The following is a 13,954-nucleotide window of genomic DNA, read 5'->3' as shown; positions in this document are numbered from 1 at the left end:
ACCTAACTACATAGGACACCTGGTGTCTCTCTAATCCTGGGACCTGCTCCAACCGGAAGTGGGAGAAAGGTTGCAGTGACAACAGTGCAGCCTCAGCATTGTATCATAGGAGGTGGAGAGTGGTGAGCCAAGAGCTGGGGCTATGGAGAACATAAGAACCCAGACCTGGAATTCGCTGGAGGTTATGGCACAAGCGGCTGCAAGCAAAAAGTTGTGTGCCAATCGCAATAAGTAAAATTGCATTGTTGCCCTGTGGGTGACACAACTTAGAAACCTGCCCCAAGAAGACTCTGCTAACCAGAAGTGCAATGACCAAGAGCAAAAGAAGAGACAAAAGCACAATGAATATTACTGAAGACTCCCCTGCAAAGGAGCAAAACCCATTGCCAATCTCAGAGTTAACTGAGGAAGACATCAAGAAACTGGGGCACACAGAATCCATAAGATTCATTTTAAAGATTCTGATCAACAATGAGAAGCTCATGCAAGAGTTCAAAGAATTTAAGGAAGCAATAAAGCAAATCAAGGCTGGTATATCAGAAATTAAGAACACAGTAGAGCAAATTAAAAGTACAATGGAGAGTCTCCAAAATGGAATGAAGCAAGCAGAAGAAACAATCTCAGAATTGGCACATATTTCGTGTCACCAGGGGGAAGCAAACAAAAAGCTGGAAGCAGAGCTGGATCAGGCCAAAAAAAGTATTCAAGAATTGAAAGACACTATTAAGGGGCCAAATATAAGAGTTATGGGAGTCCCAGAAGGTGCAGAAAGAGAAGCTGAGTTTGCAAATGTATTCAAAGAAATAATAAAGGAAAATTTCCCTAATCTGGAGAAAGAATTGGGAAACAAGATCCAGGAGGGGCACAGAACTCCCAACAGGCTTGATCAAAAGCGATCTTCACCACGACATATGACCATCAAGCTCTCTTCAACTGAACACAAGGAAAAGATCCTTAAATGTGCACGTGAAAAAAATCAACTGACATATAAAGGAACGCCAATTAAGCTCACAGGAGATCTCTCACAGGAAAATCTACAGGCAAGAAGAGAATGGAGTGACAAATTCCAGATTATAAAAGAAAAAAATTGTCGGCCCAGGATAACATACCTAGCAAAACTTTCCTTTGTCTTTGAAAATGAAATAAAATTCTTCCACAGTAAAGAAAAGTTAAAAGAATTTGCTCTTCCAAACCTGCCCTACAAATGATACTTCAAGAAGTTCTCTTCACAGAGAAGAGGAATAGCACCTACCAAAACCAAAGGCAAATGGGAAGAACATCCCAGTAAAATGACAACAGAAGACTAAACCAATGAACAACCCATTCCTAAAATGACAGGACCAAAGTACCACCCATACATATTAAACTCTGAATGTAAATGGCTTAAGCTGAAACATCATATATTAGTAGACCGGATTAGAAAACAAAACCCATCTGCTTATTGGCTGGAGGAGACACACTTCAACAAAGAGCAGCGGAAACTGTCACATGGGTTTTGTTGTTTTCTGTTTTCATCTCTTCAAAACACTTCCTTCTGATTAAATCATTCAGTGACTCGTAGATCATGCAGTGGCATCATTTTCTTCAAGAAGGTTCTTGATTTTCATTTCTTCAGCTACACATTAGTCATTTAGTAGCATGCTGTTTAACTTCTTGATGTTGCTAATTTTTTTCTCCCGGATGTTGATTTTGTTTTGTGGCTCTTCATTTAAGGGGATGTACAGTAGTTGTGCAATGGAGACTGTCATATCTAATAACATGTCATTTAACTTCATGGCATTGTAAATTTCTTCTTTTCTTTCTATTGTTGATTCTGAATCATGACTTTTCATTTAAAGAGATGTGCAGCAGTTGTGAAATTGAGACTAACATTCAGATGTGAGGATACAGTGTGGTATGCGTTTCTACTTCCAAAGATGGACTTACAATGAAACTGTTTACTATATCTTGACAATAGGATTCTGGACTCTGCCATTGTCTATGCCCGCAATGATGGACATAAGACTGAGTATGAAGAACTATATGTTAGTAATGATATAGAGGAACTGGGGGGGGGGGAGAACTGCGGAGGGGATAAGGGAATATGAAACTGTATCAAAATAATAACAATAATAAAATGTATTAAAAAATAAAATAAAATAAGCCTAACTTTTAAACAACAGCCTTACAAGAACACACACTTAAAGACAGAATTTTGTGTATGTATTGTATGTAACTGGCTTGATAGAACTTCAATGAGCAAGTATCTTTCAGCCCCATTTACTTACAGTTGATCAACATTAAGACAAATGAAATCACACAAGCAAAATTATAATGCTATATTTTTATCATAAACTTTTTCACAGCAATTACCTTAGCTAGGTAACATTAATATTTCTTGAGCAAAAAATTAGTAACCATCAATTTGACCAACTTTAAAATGTACATTTGAGGAGCTGGCACTGTGGCTTAACAAGCTAATCCTCCACCTTCATTTATCAGCATCCCAAATGGGTGCCGGTTTGTATCCTGGCTGCTCTACTTCCCATCCAGCTCCTGGTTTATTCCCCAGGGAAGCAGTGGAAGATGGCCTAAGTCCTTGGTATTCTGCCCCCATGTGGGAAACCTAAAAAAAGCTCCTGGCTCCTGGCTTTGGATTGGCTCAGCTCTGGCTGCTGTGGCCATTTGGAAAGTGAACCTAGTGGACGGAAGGTCTGTCTGTCTCTCATTGTCTCTGTAAATTTGCCTTTCAAATAATTTTTTTTTTGTTCAATAAATGCTGTTGGGACAACTGGTTAATAGCCTGCAGAAACAAAAAGATAGATCCACATCTCTCACCATACACTAAGATCAGATCTAAATGGATAACAGATCTAAACCTACATCCAGAAACCTTCAAACTTTTGGAAGAAAATGTTGGAAACACACTGCAACACTTAGGGGTAGGCCCTCACTTCCTAAAAAAGACTCCAAAAGCAGTAGAAATCAAGACCAAAATAAACAATTGGGACCTCATCAAACTAAGAAGCTTCTGTACAGCTAGAGAAACAATCAACAAAGTAAAAAGGAAACCCATAGAATGGGAGAAGATCTTTGCACAGGACATAGGTGATAGAGGGCTAATCTCCAGAATATACAAAGAGCTACAAAACAACCAAAATGTCAAAACAAACAAGCCACTCAAGAAATGGGCACGGGAAATGGGCAAACACTTCACAAAGGAACAAACCCAAATGGCAAATAAACATATGAAAAAATGCTCAAGCTCCCTGGCAATAAGGGAAATCCAAATTAAAACATCAATGAGGTACCACCTAAGGCCAGTAAGACTGGCCCACATGAATAAAAGCACCAACAACACTTGTTGGCGAGGTGGCGGGGAAAAAGGAACCCTACACCACTGTTGGTGGGACTGCAGGCTGGTACAGCCTCTATGGAAATCAGTATGGAGAATATTCAAACAACTCAAATTCAACATACCGTATGATCCAGCAATAGCACTCCTAGGAATATATCCAGAACAATTGTTTTATGAGAAACCAACATGCACTCCTATGCTCATAACAGCACAATCAGTAATTGCAAAAACACGGAAACAACCAAAATGCCCATCAACAGAGGAATGGATAAGAAAGCTATGGTTCATCTACTCCATGGAATACTACTCAGCTATTAAAAAAAACAAAATGCAGTTCTTTGTGGCCAAATGGGCCAAACTGGAAACCATAATGCTAAGGGAAATGAGCCAATCCCAAAAGGTTAAATACCACATGTTTGCCTTAATTTAAGATGATATGATGTTATGTATAACATGTTATGTTATGAATGTTATATGTTGTGTATAAACTAAAATTGAAATGTAGGTGAGGTGGTCACAGAAGGTGGCTGGGAACTCGCATTTACTTTTAACATATTGATTACTCATTACTATGTCAATTAATTCCATAATGATGTAATTTTTGCTGATGGTATGGTGGAGCTTTCAACTGACTGGGATGATACTCTGCTGGCTCTGTCTTCAGACCAGAGAGGGTATACCTAAGAAGCCGTTGAACTTGACTGGACAATAAGATGCTGGACTCTATGTTTGGTATACGCTTGCAATGGGGGAATCTCAACTGAACTTGAGCTGTGGTTATGCAACAAGGTGGAGGAATCCACCATGGTGGGAGGGTTTGGGGAGGGGTGGGGAGAATCCAAGTATCTATGTAACTGTGTCACATAATACAATGTAATTAATGAAGTAAAAAAAAAAAAAGAATAAAAAAAAATATTTTTTTTTTATAAAAGTACATTTGAGCAAACCAGTACTTTGTTGGTGCCTAGGAAGTCATCTTAACTCAAGGATTATTAGGGGGAATTTTAGGTATGAACCATAGAAGGAACTCCTGCCAGCTTAATGGTTAGTGTATTTGAGTTTATGCTCAAAAGTGAGCTTTTTCTTCTTTTCCTAATTGTTAGAATTTCTTCTACATATATACAGAATGTTATCTGGACTAGCAAGAAGCCAAGAAATAAATAATAAGGTTTGATGATTCTGTCCCACAACACCTATTGCTGGAATTTTTGTCTGGGACAAGCTAACATTCCTTATGCTTGATACATTCTCTAGATGACAGTAATACATACTCAAATCCCTTGGTTCTGAGGTAACAGTAATATTGAAAAAATTGGCTTTGTTTTAATAACAGTCCGCTTGCTTCTTTGAACACTTACTTTTTCAGAACCCAGAAAAAGATATCTCAAAAAGTGCAGGTGCTAATAGGTAAATAGGAAGCCTAGGTAGGCTTAAAAACAAAACAGCATTGTCAGCAAGCATCCCTGTGCCTCTCCTGGGCCCTTCAGCTCCCTCTCTGGGGATCACCTGGTTAAAGCATTCAGTAAACACCAATGCCAGAGGCAGTGATGACTCACTGGTGAACCCCACAGGCTCAAGGAGCAAATGTCTCCCAGAGACAGTAAGATGTTCTGAGTGGCAATGGCCTTGTTACCCTCACACCCCTCACACCCAAACATTTTAGGATGTGTTAAAATTATCCAGCTCCTTAATATGATAAGCTGCTACAGTAAGAAGCAATAACTGGAAATAAAATACAGTAGAACGTTAACAGAATGTGCAATACCTTGTTTTTAGCTAATTCCGTTTCCATATTGTGTTTCTCTTGTTTTGTTTCTTTTTCTGTTTTATTAATCTGCCCAAAGAAGGGGAAAAAGAAAGCAATGGGTCAATTTTACTGCAGCTGACAGGCTCCACATTAAGATACATCCTGTAGGTCAATTAATACCTACACTACAAAGACAGTACAGCCTCTCAGAGAAGGGACCAATCAGGGAGTCGGAAGCAGAGCCAACTTTACAAATAGCCCTGAAATCAGCAAGACACGCCTGCATGCCAGATCTGCTGGATCCTCCCAAGTAGGCAGGCAGGGCTGCTCTGTAGCCTCCTCTCTCCCACTCCTTCAGAAGTCATTTGAAAAATCAGACTCCTTAACTAACACGAGGACATAAGAATTATTATTGGACAGTCATTAGTGTTCTGTTAGGGAACACCATACTGTCTGCCTTAGATTACCACACCTGCTAAAATGCATAGATTAGGCCACCTAGAGATTTACCAGGCAATTCAGGCAAACCACTTCTGCGTTTTGTTTCTGTTCTTTTGTGCTTCAAAGCAACATCATCACATCAGAACTAGGCACTGGTATCAACCTGCTTCCACCTACCTCTCTCTGAAATCTTTCTTTCTCTTCCAGTAGAGACTTATTCTCTTGAATTGACACTTCCAGTTCACCTCGCAGCCTAGCAATAGTTGATTCCAGAAGTTCTTTTTGCAAAGCTGCTCTGTTCTCAGCCTCCTGTGCTTTGTGCACACACTGATTATGCTCAAGGATTAAACGGTCCCTGCAGATAGAAAGCAACATCTCTATTGTTACAGAAAGAATGACAGAATGTTCGCACAGCACACCTCTCTCAGAGGAGCAGTTACCACAGTTTTTGAACAAAATTAGCTCCTTGAAGGCAGAGTCTTGAGTCAGCCCAGCAAATGCAGACTTAAACAATTTCATTAACCATAAAAAAAAATATAACTGCAAGAAGAAACACCCAAGTTGCTATTTGTTATTTACTTACAGATGTTCTTGGAGTTGGGTTTTCTCATTCTCTACTGTCTGTAGCTCACTAGTGATGGTGGCATGAGCTGCATTCAGTATTAGGCTTTGTTCCTGAAATGTCTGGGTCATCATTTTCTGTCCTACCTGTTAGGAGTAATATTAAGAACTTGAGTCGGCAGAAAGTCATAGGAGTGGGTATTACTTGGCATATCTAACAAAAGATACTGAATTAACTTTAAAAAGGTAAGTTCATCTACATGAAGAGCACTTTCTTTCCAAATAATTTAATGGCCAGCTTTCCCCGTGTCCTATTAAACATGCATTATTTACCCAGCATGCTGGAGTATCTGAAATTTTTAATTCTAACATATTTTTAAGGACAACAAATTATATTAAGAATACTCTGGTACTTCTAAATTTCAGTATAGTAACTTTTAAAAGATTCATTCATGTTTATTGGAAAGGCAGATAAGGTTTATAAACAGAAGGAGAGATAGAGGTGAGCTTGTATTCACTAGTTCACTCCCAAATGGTCGTAATGGCTAGAGTTGAGGCAATCCAAAGCCAGGAGCCAGGAACTTTTTCCAAGTCTGCAAGAAGACTTTGCACTTGTGTTGGTGCAAAGTCCCAAGGCTTTGGGCTGTCCTATACTGCTTCCCCAGACCATAAGCAAGGAGCTGGATGGAAGCGGAGCTGCCCAGAAACAAACTGGAATCCATATGGAATCCTAGCGCTTGCAAGGTGAGGATTTAGCCAATGAGCCACTACACCAGGCCCTTGGTATATTTTAAAAGGAAAACAATATAAAGGCATATAAAATGAAAAGGTTCCTTCATCTCTAAAAAAATCCCACTCTTTTATGATCATATTTAAGTTTGATGTGAATTCTTTTGAGAATCTTAAATTGTGTTCAGATACTGCTACTGTCCTGCAAAAATTATTTTCTCCAGCTCAGTTTTAGAATTAAAACATAACATTCAAAAAAAATTCCCTATCTAGTTATTTGATAGGCAAAGTAATAGAGGGAGAGGTTCCCCAAGTGAATGTAACAGCGAGACTGGACCGGCTGAAGTGAGGAGCCCTGCACTCCATCAGTCTTTCCCATGGGTGGCTTCAGCCACCATGTACTTCAGCCATCATTCGCTGCCTTCCAGTTGAACTCATGAGTAGCCTGGATTATAAGCAACAGAGTGAGGATTCACAACTGAACTGGCATTTAGTATGGGTGGGGGCATTCCAAGGAGCAGCTTAACCTACTACAACACAACTCCTACCCTCAAACTTAACATTTCATACATACTCCCAACTATAATACAGAAAGTTTATTTATTTATTTTTTTTGGAAAGGCCAAGTTATAGATAGAAGACAGAAATAGAGCTCTTCCACCTCCTGGTTTACTCCCCAAAAAGCTACAATGACTTGTGCTGGGCTAATCCAAAACCAGGAGCATCCTCTGGGTCTCTCCTGTGGGTACAGGTCATAAGCATGAAGCTGGATTAGAAATGGAGCAACCAGGTCCCAGCGGCGTGGCCTAGTGGCTAAAAGTCCTCGCCTTGAACGCCCCGGGATCCCATATGGGCGCCGGTTCTAATACCGGAAGCTCCACTTCCCATCCAGCTCCCTGCTTGTGGCCTGGGAAAGCAGTCGAGGATGGGACAAAGCTTTGGGACCCTGCACCCGCATGAGAGACCTGGAAGAGGTTCCAGGTTCCCGGCTTTGGATGTGCGCAACACCGGCCGTTGCGTATCACTTGGGGAGTGAATCTTCAGATGGAAGATCTTCCCCTCTGTCTCTCCTCCTCTCTGTATATCTGACTTTGTTATAAAAATAAATAAATCTTAAAAAAAGAAATGGAGCAACCAGGACTTGAGCTGGGGCCCATGAGATGCTGCAGGCAAAGCCTTAGACTATGATACCACAGCATCTCCCATCCTACCAGCTTCCCCAGAGTTCTTTACAGTACATGATAAAAATTAAGTTTGTAACATTTTTGAAACACTTTATTTTAATAATATTTGACTGTAAAGTATACCTTTAAAACACACCCATTACAAATGGGTATAATGGGTGCATTATCCATGTTGCATTTCAAAACTGTTAAAGGTTTCCAACAGTGTTATAACTTTTCTACCTTAATAAACTGTAAGTTTATGAAAGCAGATATTTTGTTTTCTCACTATTATAATTACGTTCATTTATTTATTTTTTTAAAAAAGGTTTATTCAGCCTGGTACTGGCACAAAGATAGAGAGGAGGATCAATGGAGTAGAATAGAAGCAATAGAAGGGAACCCACACACATAGAGCCAAACAATCTTTGACTAAAAAACAGATGATAATCCAGGCAAATGGGAAGGTCTCTTCAATAAATGCTGTTGGGACAACTGGTTGATAGCCTGCAGAAACAAGAAGATAGACCCACACCTTTCGCCATACACTAAGATCAAATCTAAATGGATAAAAGACCTAAACCTACATCCAGAAACCTTTAAACTTTTGGAAGAAAATGTTGCAAACACCCTGCAAGATATAGGTGTAGGCCCTGACTTCCAAAAAAAAAAAAAAAATCACCAAAAGGAATAGTAGTCAAGACCAAAATAAACAAATGGGACTACATTAAACTAAGAAGCTTCTGTACAGCAAATCAATCAATCAACAAAGTAAAAAAGCAACCCAAAGAATGGGAGAAGATCTTTACACACTACATAAGTGATAGGGGGCTAATCTTCAGGATATACAAAGATCTCCAGAAAAATCGAAACACCAAAACAAACAAACCACTCAAGAAATGGACACGGGAAATGGGCAGACATTTCACAAAGGAACAAACCCAAATGGCAAACATACATATGAAAAAATGCTCAAGTTCTCTGGTATTAATGGAAATCCAAATTAAGACATCAATGAGGTACCACTTAACGCCAGTAAGAATGGCTCACATACAAAAACCACCAACAACATTTGCTGGCGAGGATGTAGGAAAAAGGGAACCCTACACCACTGTTGGTGGGACTGCAGGTTGGTACAACCTCTCTGGAAATCAGTATGGAGAACACTCAAACAGCTGAAAATCAGCTTACCATATGATCCAGCAATAGCACTTCTAGAAATATATCCAAAACACCTGTTACACCAGAAACCAGAAATGCACTCCTATGTTCATAGCAGCACAATCAATAATTGCAAAAACTTGGAAGCAACTGAAATGCCCATCAACAGAAGACTGGATAAGAAAGCTATGGTTCATCTACTCCATGGAATACTACTCAGCTATTTAAAAAAAAAATCAAATGCAGTTCTTTGTGGCCAAATGGGCCCAACTGGAAACCATTATGCTAAGGGAAATGAGCCAATCCGAAAAGGTTAGATACCACATGTTTGCCTTAATTTAAGATGAAATGATGTCAATCCTAAAAATAGTTCCTGTAAATTGTAATATTATACCATCAAACAGCCTTTATCACACACAGTAAGATGTTATGATGTAACCAATAATCAATGAGACAGACTGCTTTTGATCTACATCAAAGAATTGAAAAGCCTTATATGCTTTTAATATCCCATGTTATTCTGCAATGCGTCAGGAGAGCAGAGAAATCTCCCACCTTCTTAGAGTGTATGAGGAAGATGTTAAGTATATCTATCAAGATTATAACAGGTAACTTATAGACAGCAGACTCGAATCTGCATTAGACATTAGCAAAAACTATAAAGACACACAGTGGGATCCAAGAGCGATCCTTACAGCCTCTTAACAGGAGGTCATATGCACAGAGCAGGAGGGGACCCCAGAGTGGAACAGGAGGACAGGAGGAGGGTTGTATCCTAACCCCGGAGACTCACCAAGGACTATCAGCATGGGCACCAAGGACTATATCCCAACTGCCAAGGAGATCACAGGGAATTGGAGTGCCATCATAGGCCAAGAACTCTGAGGTCATCCATTCCCTCTCGGATCTACCACATGGGATGGAAGAAGCCCAGATCTTTCCTCACAGGATCTAATGTCATCGGAACAACAGCCAGGAGCCCTGTGTAGTTCTCAGAAACAGAACAGTAAACTTCCTTCAGGACTCGGCAGAGGAGCTTTCTCTGGTCCGTCCTTAGTTCCAACTTTGGATCCCCACCCTCTCTTGCAATGACCACCAGGGTCGCTCTGGAGTCCCCTCAACCCCCCAAAAATGAATTAGATAGAGACCAATAAGGAAAGCTTAGAAAAGACAGGAAAAAGTCAGCTTGGACTCATATATACCTTACTAGGTAGGACACAAAGATTAGTTACTCCTCACTAAGGTATTGAAGATTTCTCTGCACACCCCTCCTAAAACTGCTCTGTGCCTCAATTGTGTTTTTTTTTTTCCATTTTTAAATTATATTTTTGACAATCTCAGTTGTTAACATATGCCTTATTAGCGTTAAAAGCAGGATTGGACTATCCTAAATTTGCCAAGCTCAGTAAAAATTATACTTCAATACTATAAACTGCTAAATATAAAAATGAAAATAGACACGAGACAGCTGAATAGTACCCTATAACCATTCTAAGGTGTACAGCAGCCGGTTGTGTATAAGCTAAAATTGAAAAGTCAATGAAGTAGTCACAGGATGTGGTTAAGAACTTGCATTTTCTAACATATTGGTCACTCAATACCATGCCAATTAACTCCATAATGTTGTTGGTGTTATGTTGTGGCTTTTCATTGGAGGGGATGATATTCTGCCAGCTCTACTTTCAGACCAGGGATGGTCTCCCAAGGAAACTGTTGAACTTATCTGGACAATAAGATGCCAGACTGTCTGCATGGTTTATGCCCACAATGAAGGAATCATGACTGGATATGAACTGTAATACTGCAACAATGTGGAGGAATCCAACATCAGGGGAGGTGTGGGGAGGGGTTGGGGGAATCCCAGAGCCTATGAAATGTATCATATAACAAATTTTTTTAAAAGGTTTATTTTAATTTAAAGAGTCACAGGGAGAGGAGACACAGAATCTGATATTCACTGGCTTACTCCCCAGAGGACTGCATCCATCAGAGCTGGGCCAGCCAAAGCCAGGAGCTTCTTCTGGGTCTCAAACATGGGTACACCGAACACTGTACAATCCTTTTCTGCCTTCTTGGGCGTATTTGCAGGGAAATGGGTTGGAAGTAGAGTAGCCACAATTTAAGCAGGAGCCCATATGGGATGCCAGTGTTGCAGGCAGAGGCTTAACTTGATATACCAGAGCCTCCTCCTCAATTCTATAATTCCGAATACATTTATCACTAAATTGGCACAGAATATATATTGAATTAATGAAAAATTATTGAATATTTACTATGTATAAAGCTTGTTTAGCAGTATGAGAAATAACAGATATATATGCTATCCTTACTTCCCGGAAGCTCACAATGTTACAGGAAATAAACCATGTACATAAATCATTCCTAGAGAATATAGACGAGGCAGCCAGCATAATCTAATGACCAGAAAAACTAATGCTGCAGTCAGAGCTGTTTTTTTTTTTTTAACTTAACTTTGCTCCTAACTAGTTAGGTAACTTTGGGTAAGTTAATTGATTTCTACAAACTTCATTTTTCTTAAAAAAGAGATTTATTTGAAAGGCAAATGGATACGGTAGGAAGAGAAGCAGGGAAGGGGAGAGGTAGGGAGAATGGGAGGGAAACAAAGGAAAAGAAGGATAGGGAGAGACAGACCTATTGATCTATTGATCTATTGATCTCCCATCCTCTGGCTTACCCCACAAAAGGCCTAACAGTCAAGTCAGTGCTAGGCTGAAAACGGGAGCGAAGACCCATATGCCCATATTCTGGCCTCCCATATGGATGTCAGTGATCCAAACACTTGAACCATCTTCTGCTGCCTTCACAGGTGCATTAGCTGGAAGCAGGGCAGCAGGAAGCAGAACTGCCATTTTTAAATGAGATGTCAGTGTCACAAATGGCAATGAAGTTGGCTGTGCCACAATGCTGCTCCCAATTCCATTTCTCTTACGTATAAAATTAGGTACATTATATTAACAGCTGCTACAAGTAAAATAGGTAAGGTATATAAATTCCTTAATACACTGGTGGATATATGCCAAAAGAAAAACACAATAGCTATATAATAGCTTGCATAGTGTTCTGGGGATAAAAGTTAGAAGGGAAAACTCATGCCTTCTTTATTGGAGCAATAAAGCTTATTCCAATCAAAATTTATCTTAAAAACAATTCTTGAAAGAGTTGAGATGAAGAGCATTATCAGCATGGGGAATGGCCTAAGGATAATATGGTGTTACAGGATGTTCAGCGAACAGCTATATCTTTGGGATTTGTCTTAGGTACTCATAATTCTACAGATAGCTACGTAATTCTCACTGAAGTAATGACACTACCAAAGAAATTATTAGGAAGCACTAAGCTAAGACCAAATCACTAGTCTGATGAAAACAAAGGCAATAATAAACAAATAACCCAGTAACTTTCCTGAAACTGATTGTTAAAATAGTCTTTTTATCCAGTTGGCATGCATATGAGTCCATCTCTCAGCAAGGCCAGCTTTCCATTGACTCTCTTAGGGTTTACTAGCTTTTGGGGCTGGTGTAGTGATGTAGAAGACTAAGTCACTACTTATAACTCCATCCCATGCTGGAGTGCTAGTTCAAGTCCTAGCTGTTCTAGTTTTGATCTAGTTTCTTGCTAACACTACTGGGAAGGAAAGAATATGGATCAGGATGGAGTTCCTGGTTCTTGGCTTTATTCTGGTCCCAAGCCAGCTGTTATGGTCATTTGATGAGTGAATTAGCAGATCAAAGATCTCTCACTTTGTCCCTCCCTCTTTAGTCCCTCCCTCTTTTGTGCGGCTCTGCTTGTCAAATGAATAGACAGATATATAAGTAACTCTTGATAAATAAGTTTGCTAGTGTTAGAGGATTACCTGTAGGATGGCTTGATGGTCAGCAATGATTCTGGCATTTTCCATACTAACAGTCTGAAGCATGATGTTTAATTCTGAACACTTTTTACTCAGTTGGTCATTCAAAACCTAAGAAAACATAAATAGCAGATCATCGGTCTTTCCAGTAAAGGACTTTGACTTACACAGTATTTTCAATGATTGCACAGTATGTCACTAGGCATGAGCCCAATGATTTAACCCATCTCCAATGGACATTTCCTTATCTTATTAATACTTTCAAATATTTGAATACCCAAATATACCCAAACTATAATACCCAAATAATTCTAAATTATTTAGATTTTTTTTAAATTTTACTTCTTTTTATTGTTATCATTATATGATACAGTTCCATAGGCCCTGGGATTTTCCTTATCACCTCCCTAATTCCCTCCCCCAAGTTCCCCTATATAATTACTATAGTATAGTTTTTCATACACAATTATATATCCATCATTGCAGGCATGGACAATGACAGAGTCCAAGATATAGTAAAGTCAAAATACAGTTGTCAAGAGTATAGTTGTCAAGATATAGTAAAGATTTTTACTGGGAGTCTATCTTTGGAAGTAGAGATGCATACCGCATTGTGTCCTCATATCTGGATATGATAGTCTCCATTACACAGTTACTATACATCCCCTTAAATGAAAAGCCACAAAACACAATCTACAACAGGAAAAAAAAAAGAAATTAACAATACCATGAAGTTAAATAAGATGCTACTGAATGACTAATGTGTCGCTGAAGAAATGAAAATCAAGAAACTTCTTGAAGAAAATGCTTCTGTATGATCTGTCAGTAAGAATTAAATCAGAAGAAAGTGTTTTGAAGAGGTGAAAGTAACAAAAAGAAAATAAAAATACCACGAGACAGTTTCCGCTGATATTTGTTGGTGGAATATGTCTCCTATAGATAAC

The 13,954-nt window shown here is 39.3% G+C and overlaps 1 protein-coding gene across 6 annotated transcripts in view; it reads right to left on the bottom strand.

Annotated features, from left to right (window-relative positions):
- CCDC150 (coiled-coil domain containing 150) overlaps positions 1–13,954 on the bottom strand; it is a 91,560-nt gene that overhangs the window by 38,678 nt on the left and 38,928 nt on the right. For all 6 annotated transcript variants that reach the window (XM_058664762.1, XM_058664760.1, XM_058664757.1 and 3 more), the window contains 4 exons: positions 13,014–13,121; positions 6,109–6,233; positions 5,703–5,880; positions 5,103–5,171 (listed from right to left, as the gene is read on the bottom strand). In XM_058664762.1, coding sequence (XP_058520745.1) covers positions 5,103–5,171; positions 5,703–5,880; positions 6,109–6,233; positions 13,014–13,121 — 480 coding nt within the window. The remainder of the gene's footprint in view (positions 1–5,102; positions 5,172–5,702; positions 5,881–6,108; positions 6,234–13,013; positions 13,122–13,954) is intronic.

This window comes from Ochotona princeps, chromosome 5, assembly GCF_030435755.1.
Source record: "Ochotona princeps isolate mOchPri1 chromosome 5, mOchPri1.hap1, whole genome shotgun sequence".
Taxonomy (NCBI): Eukaryota; Metazoa; Chordata; class Mammalia; order Lagomorpha; family Ochotonidae; genus Ochotona; species Ochotona princeps.
The sequence above is the reverse complement of the archived record's forward strand: the minus strand, read 5'-3'. Positions and strand labels throughout refer to the sequence as shown.